We start from the raw sequence: 7,845 nt of genomic DNA on the forward strand, positions 1-7,845 counted from the left end.
GGGGGGGGGGGGGGGGGGGATGACTGGCCGCGGGTAACCTATTTGTAGAGGAAGGACTCCTGGTCTATGAGGGGGTTCTCGCGAAGAGCAATTCTGCACACGCGTGTGGCGACTAGTTTGAGGATGGCATTGCGTCTAGCGAGTAGCAGTCGGTTTGTTTGGACTGCATTGCGGAGAACAAGATGTTCAGCGTTGAGACTGATGGGTATAAGGTTCATGCTAATGAGTTGTGCAAGGTCGGAGAAGACGGGCAATTTGGTCTTATCATTTTGCAGGATGGTCATTGCTTCGCTCTTGAAGACGAGAAGGAACCTGCGGAGACATTCGAAGTTGACCTCTACGACCATTTCTACCAAACCATCCGCGGCATTGCCCACGAGAGAGAGGTAACACCCCAGACCGTTTAGACACTCCAAGTGCGACTCCAGCCAGACTGCTAAGGGAACCACGTTCTGCAACTCACCCAGTTGGTCTCGCAAACATGCGAGCGCAGACATCGCCTCCCGGGGCACTGCGGTTGCGCCCGGAGTGCAAGCACCTGCCTCCACCAAAGGACTCCCCTCAACTGCAATTCCCTCAACTACGGCCCCCTCAACCGCTCTGGTCGGAAGCGTGCCTACTTCGTTGACTCCTTCGTTGGCCACACTCGTGTCTGCTGAGCTCGCGGCCTGCTCCGGGCGACTGGCAGGCGACGTCGCCGGAGAGCTAATCGCTAGCAGACACTCGCGTGTAACCGCCGGCATTTTCGCCCACGTCGCCAGCTCGCTGCGGCATTGCCTACAAGCTGACTCGTTCTTCGCCGCAAGTAAGCCGATAATCAACTTTTCGAACGTCGGAATCAACACCAGCAATGAATCCACCCCGTACAGTCTCCAGCTCACATGGCTGAGACAGCTGATGCGCTCTGTAAACTTCTGAATTAAATTCACATCTGGAACACCCGAACCGGCCAAAGGGCTAAATATATACGCTCCTTCTCCAGCACGCGACGTCTTCGCGAGGCCAGACCCACCAGTTGGAGCATTACTGCCCGAAACATTGCTAGCAGGATTGCCAGGAGCAGCGCTCGCCTGTCCGGAGGACGACGTCGCATTTTCGAAGCCGGAGATCTTTGGGTCCAGCACACTTAGTTCGCTTTCTTGGTCAACTATACTCCGTTTGGCAAAATCAATCGTTAGAAAAGTGTGTGCATACCGGTATCGAACGAAATCCTGCGAAAATTGCCTCGAGACCAAATCGAGTACCTTGTCGACTGTCGGTAAAACTTGAGCAATAAAGTCGGAGCAGAGCCTTTCAGAGAGCCTGGCGGGGTCGGCTGGATCTTCAGCCCTGGCTAGAACCTCAGCATGTCCCTGAAACACCAAGAGAGATTGCGTCACATCGTTTAGCCACCACAAAACATCATCGTAAGTTGCGGAGACAACTGCTCTCAACTCGATATCAGTGCTTGTCAGCTTTTGGAGATGGGCGTAGATTAACCATTCCCGTAAATTCTGACATCCTTTGCCAACTTCAGTATATCTAGACAACACTTCCAAACTCCTGTAAATGATGACACTTAGCTTGTACAGGATAATTCGCGGTGGGGAAGGGGAGAAGAATGGCCAACTAAGGCTTACTGTAGATAAGCCATCACGCAGTTGTTTGGTATGTCTACAATCGTTTGTAGGAGTATCATAAATGTGCACTGAATTTGGCTCATCATTTTCGCTTCGAGTTCTTTCCTATGACGGCTTACGGTCATAAGGTTGGATTGAGTTATCGCAGTCGTCGAAGATGTTTGAGTGGTGGATGATTGAGTGGTGGATGATTGAGTGGTAGGTACTATCTCCTCTATCCTGTCAATGAGGCGTCTAATTTCATCGACATCCTTCATGATGGTAGAATATCTTAAATCGTTGAAGAGTTGTTTCAATACCCGATCTGCCGAGTTCGAAACCATGCTAAGATCTGCGACAACTGGCGCCTCAGTCTCTAATGCATCCTGTAGATGTCCAATAACTGTTGACGTCTTTTCCTTCAGATCCTGCGCCCGAGCACGGTTCTTCTGTAATCGTTCCAAAGACTCAGTCAATCTCTGGTGATGAGTGACTGCTAAATAATCATATCGTTCAATACAACCACTTTTAGCACTCTCCAATTCCAACTGAAATGACGCCCATTACTGTTTGTTCACTACCTACATCACCATCCCAAACTGTCCTTACCAATTTCACGTCTAGCTCCAAGTCATTTCGAAACAGCAAGTCCGTTAAGAGCATTAAAGAAAAAAAAATCGACGAATGAATCGTGTTCAGGGAATCGCGCACTAATGGGGACGGTGCTGGACAGTGTCTTTGGCCCGCTCTAGACTGCCAGGATGGATGGCCTGTGGGCAGTCGAAGTGGCAACACCCTTCACTCTACCGTCTCGTGGGCTGTACCGTAGAATGCACCCCAGGCTACAAAGCCTTTTGGCTGCCCGAAGGCAGGTAGATGCTTGGTTAGGGAGGGTCTTGATTAATGCGAGGGTCTGGGAAAGAAGGCCACGGGTACAAGTTGTGGGTCGATTCTGCTACTGCCATTCCAGCGTCCTCCGAATGCTCGTTCTCTTGAATTGACGGAGATGAGATGCCTTATATCGGAGGTGACGTAGGTGATTTTAGAACGAAATGGTTTTTTGAGAGCGGCTTTCATGGCGTCTAGACTCCTTCGTTGGGGGAAGCTTGAATTGAAGACGTACACTTGATGTATGGAGTGTGACCACAGGGTTTGTATGTGTGACAATAGTGGGTAAAGTTTAGGTGCTAGAGACATGATGGATACATCGATAACATCTATGAGTAAATTGACTCGAGGTGCGGCAAATCGACAGGCCCAGACTATGAGTGCTGATAAGTACTCCTTTATCTGTTCTTGTATGCGTCGGTCATCTTCCGCGGCACGGGTTTGTAACAATGCCTTCAGTCTCACACATAGACATGCGTTTCCAGCACGGTCTTGGCCGCAGAGATATACACTTCGTGACTGTACCAGCGGTACCGACAATGCCTTAGAATCAATTGAATTAACCAAATCATGCTCCAGTATCTTAGACATCCAAGCTAATAAAACTGCCTTCGGATCCGCCTCGCGTGGAGCCAGTTCGCACACACTAAGAGCGCGTGCCAAATCGACATACAACCCCTTCTCTCTCTGCACCGACGTCACTGCGTTCATTACTGTACTCGTCCCTATGTTCATCATCGTACTGTTCATGCTCGGGCCAACTCCCCCGGACCCAAACGAACCTGTTCCGAACCTTCTCTCTGTTCCGAACCTTCTCTCTGTTCCGAACCTTCTGTCTGTTCCGAACCTTCTCTCTGTTCCGAACCTTCTCTCTGTTCCGAACGAACCTGTTCCAACCAACGAATCTGTTCCAACCAACGAATCTGTTCCCGACGAATCTGTTCCCAACGAACCGGCGAGCGGCGATCCATAAGGCGTTGTGGCGAACGGGAGAGAAGGAACGGGTTCACCGCGACACAAGACACCAGCGACCGGAACAAGCATTTTGCTTGCGCGTGCTTCGGCTTCGGTGCGAAAGATGGCGGGTTTGTAGAAGTTATGCACAGGCGGTTGCACGCCACCGTACGTTACTTCACATTGCTGCGGGTCCACAAACATGCTGAGTGAATGGGATAGTCGTCCAATATTCTTCAGAACTGAGGGGGCGCAACTGATCGCTCCTGTGGAGGAGGACGCTGCTTTTTCGTGCGGTGCTAACACTGTCAATGTGTGCGGGGGTGAATTAAACAAGACAATCCGATGTGGCTGTACTGCGAAGTAGATCAGTACTGTCGACAGGTTCTCTAATACCCAGTCAATGGATCCCGATTCCGCGCCCTTACAATTCAGGACCACTGTAAGTGTTTTGTCTCGAAAACTCGGCATCCAGAGGTACTCGAAATAAAAGAATAACCAGTAGGACATTACCAGTCGCAGATTGCGCCCCACATCGGCTCCCATCAGCACCCCGTCGCTACCTGCTTCGGTGCTTATTTGGGAGAAACAGTTGCTAGAGAGCCGGACGTCCAGGTAAAGCACGGGGGTCTTGTCCAGTGCATAACCTGCCAGGTAAACACAGCCTTTGGAAAGCAAGCCAGCCATGTAGTTGAATGACAGAGCGTAGTAAGCCTCCGTCGCCAACCACCGGCACGTGTCGACCAACAGTTGTGCCGCGAGCTCGACGTCGCAGCCGTTGAACTTCAGATAACGAGCCAGCAACAGACGGTGCGCATTGAAAAGCACAGGCGCTGCATGCTCAGGCAACAAAAATGGCGAGCCGAGCAACATTCGACGCACCTCCTCCTCACTCGCCAAATAATCCACCAACGACCGAATCAGGTGCTCCATTACCTCCGGCACCTCCTGTTCACATGTACAGTTGTAACTACATCCACACACTGGCATCGCGTCACCGCTCCACAATGGGTACTCGATCACATAGTGCGGTCGTAATAAACGATATGTGAACACAGTTAACGGACATAGACGCTGACCTCCCACCCACGATCGACCGCCAGAAGACCCCTCACCTACACGACTCTCTCCCTCCTCCCCCTCTTGGCTCACACTCTCCCGGCTCACACTCTCCCGGCTCACGCTGTCGTCTCGGCCACTTGATTCCGCACTGCCACGGTCCTCGTTGCAATTCGGAGCCGCTCTACCAACTCCCAACTTGTCCGGCACCAGGCCAGGACCCTCCGATACATGGCAATTAAGTACACTTATCTCCAGGTCACCGACTTTCGACTCCGGGTCTTCCACTCTCGACTCTAGATAATCCACTCTCGTCTCCGGGTCGTCCAACTTGCGCCCCCCTGCCGGGGGTTCCGTAGCCGGCTCTCCGGTCCAGTCTTCCCCGTCCTGAGTCGAAGGCGTATTGTGCTCGTCGGCCACCTCCGCCTGGTCCACCACAACATAGCCTTTGCGGTCGCCCTCTGGGATGTCCACAGCCGCCAGATCGGCGACTCGAACAGCCGGATCCGCTGCAGCCGCCGGATCGGCGGTTGGAGCAGCGGAATCGTCAACAGAATCAGCCGGGTCGCCGCCTGGAGATACGGAAACGCTTGGAACAGCCGGATGAGACTCCGGCGGACCGCTGTGGGGGTCGGCTGCAGTACTGGGGGTCTGGGACGGGGCACTGATTGAGTCGACCGGCTCTAAGACGGAGCACTGATCCAGTCGCTCTTGCTGTGTTGTGTCTGGCGACCTTTCCGCAATCTCAGTGGCACGTTGTGCGAAGGCCGATTCTTTGTACTTCCGAGCGAGCTCCGCCAAAGGACTCTGTCGTGGCTCGAATGCAGAGCGCCCTCGCTGTTGTTCCCAGGCCTGTTGGGGCGAGATGTAGTTCATGGGGGAAGCAGGGGGGGGCGGGAAACCAGACGGTTGGAAGCCGGAGGTTTGGAAGCCGGAGGTTTGGAAGCCGGATGGTTGGAAGCCGGTTGGTAGGAAGGCGGACGTCGTTTGATCGGCGCCGGGTAGGGCGGCGGATCCGACGACTACGGGTGGCCCTTGGTAGCGGCTATCTCGTTGGGCTTCGGCAAAGGGATCGGTGCTTTTGGAGACGACGGCGGCGGGTCGTGTGTCAGTGTTGGGTCGGTCGGTTGTTCCGGGTCGGCGAGTGCCCGTGGCGTCATCTTGCGAGTCTTCATCTTCGTCCAGGAAGTCATCGAAGCTTTCGAAGGAACTGGCCATTTGGCGCAGGTGTTCGAGGAGTGGGACGCCTGTCGAAATGTACGTAGCGGGGTCGGCGGCCTCGGCTGGGCCGAAGGTTGGGGTGCCATTGCCGTCGCCGCTGGGACTGGAGTCAGCCCCATGCCCCGCCGGGTTAGGACCGGCGGGGTTAGAACCGGCAGCCCCTGGTCCGGCAGCCCCTGGTCCGGCAGAAGCGGTGGGTCCGGAGAAGCCTTTGGGCATAATGAAAAATGTTTTCTGGTTGGCTGTGGTCTGCCGCGGACCGGCGATTGCGAAGTGACGCGTTAGAGGCGATCGGTTTCCACGTGGTATGTCGAGGGAAGTGTACCCGGCGGAAGTATCCGGTATTTCAGGATTGGCTTCAATTGCCGGAACAACCAGTAGTGACCCTGTCTCCGTCATTTATTTCAGATGTTGACGCTGCCTATCAATTTGTCGGTCCAAGTACATCAACCTGGCTACAATCAAAGCCCCCTTCCGAGTTCCAAGATCATGATGTTCTCAATTTCATGGACGACCTCCTTCAGGCCACCTGCGCCACAGACCAAACAAGTGTTCATACACTAGCCGTAACCGCGGCCGTCCTCACTGCTGTTATCGCCGTCATAGTACACGATTGGGCTTGTGGCTACAAAAACCCGTCAGCTGGAAGCTCCTTAAACAAATATGGCTACTTATGCACGAACAAATCAGACTTTGTGACGTCAACCAGGTCATCCTCAACCCACGCACTTGAGGAGAAACTTGTGTTCGACGTAACATACCCGTGCTATGCATACCCGTCCTTGAGCGTATGCATACCCGTCCTTGCGCGTATGCATACCCGTCCTTTTTCAATCGAATACAGTTGGCTGTTTGGGTCTAACCTCCTAAACAAGAGTCATGCCGCTGTCAATGAGGCCATACCATACCCGGCCATCTGGTGCTGAGAAGCACCCTGGAACATCTGTCACCCACTTAATGGGAGCGGTTGTCTGCGACAGAGAGGTAAGACAGCCAGCCGTTGGGGTACATGCTTATTAGCTAATGTCGGGGACCTTTGCCGGGAATGGAATCTATATTATTTTCGATAAATTTATTAGATTATGAGGACTGTGAAAGGACAAGGAGTCGCTAGAGTCGGAAGCACAGACCTCTTATCGGTGGCGATCATTCCAGCATGTGGGTCTGAGGTCGTGATGGACGGTACGGAGCAAAGTATGTCGCTGCTCCTAGAATGCGGGCTGGCTACTCCGACATACACCGTCTTCAGTGCAGAGACCGGCGTATTGAGGATGAAGCCCGGTACAGCCCTGTACAATGAACTGGGGACGTGGTTAACTCGTCTTACCGACGAAGAGCGGTATCCAGGACGCAACGAAAACAGTCCCATTCGAGACAGATATGCTGGCATCCAGGACAGCGAAGGCAATCCTTTAATGAGTATTACTCCGATAGTCAGACCTTGCGATGCCGTCTATGTCCTTACCTTCAAAAAAGACCAGGACTCGTCCAGCCCGAACTCTTGCAAGCATAAATTAGAAGAGCGGCAGACACGTGAATGGGACCATGAAGAATCGTGCTACATCGGGCGAACACAATTTTGAACTGTAAGTTGTTGCTCACCCATCGCCCATGACTTTACCAGGCGGGCCCATGACTTTACCAGGCGGGCCCATGACTTTACCAGACGGGCCCATGACTTCAGGCTCCGAGACGAATTTTAATTTCGCAATCAGGATGGCCCGTTCTGCGAATCTGCTGGAAACGGTTGCGCGAGCACGGAGATGTTCTTGGGGCTGGTTATCATTGGGACGCAGAAGCCTAGCGTGCTGATGAGCCGCCCGAATTTGCCACTGTTGATGCAATGCGGACGGGTGCAGGATAAATGCATCCGGATCGAGAACGTCCCGAGCCAAGGAGAGTGGGCCACGCAGGAGTCGGAAGAAGTCGGCGTTCCCCATTGGTCGGAGCTGCCTTGTTACAGAGCGGACAGGTCATTGTGGCTTGACGTATCTCCGTCGAGCGAGGTCGCTACCAAGCTCGAAGAATGGCTGCAGTCGGCTACCGAGGAGCCGGTGGATTGCACTCAGTACCCTACTGAGTATCCGGAGGTATTCGGCAGCACTGGTACTCCAAACGAGATGCT

At 53.4% G+C, this 7,845-nt stretch overlaps 2 protein-coding genes across 2 annotated transcripts; both read right to left on the reverse strand.

Moving 5' to 3' along the window:
• Positions 1–38: 38 nt before the first annotated feature.
• GNI_036690 (hypothetical protein) lies at positions 39–2,261 on the reverse strand (the record flags this gene model as incomplete). Its single annotated transcript, XM_011131013.1, has 3 exons — positions 39–1,542; positions 1,620–2,146; positions 2,208–2,261. 3 exons carry the CDS (start codon positions 2,259–2,261, stop codon positions 39–41), a joined length of 2,085 nt encoding a protein of 694 aa, XP_011129315.1.
• Positions 2,262–2,498: 237 nt separating this feature from the next.
• GNI_036700 (hypothetical protein) lies at positions 2,499–5,939 on the reverse strand (the record flags this gene model as incomplete). Its single annotated transcript, XM_011131014.1, has 1 exon — positions 2,499–5,939. One exon carries the CDS (start codon positions 5,937–5,939, stop codon positions 2,499–2,501), a length of 3,441 nt encoding a protein of 1,146 aa, XP_011129316.1.
• Positions 5,940–7,845: the final 1,906 nt, after the last annotated feature.

Source organism: Gregarina niphandrodes (genome assembly GCF_000223845.1).
Source record: "Gregarina niphandrodes unplaced genomic scaffold scaffold00005, whole genome shotgun sequence".
NCBI classification, from domain to species: Eukaryota; Apicomplexa; class Conoidasida; order Eugregarinorida; family Gregarinidae; genus Gregarina; species Gregarina niphandrodes.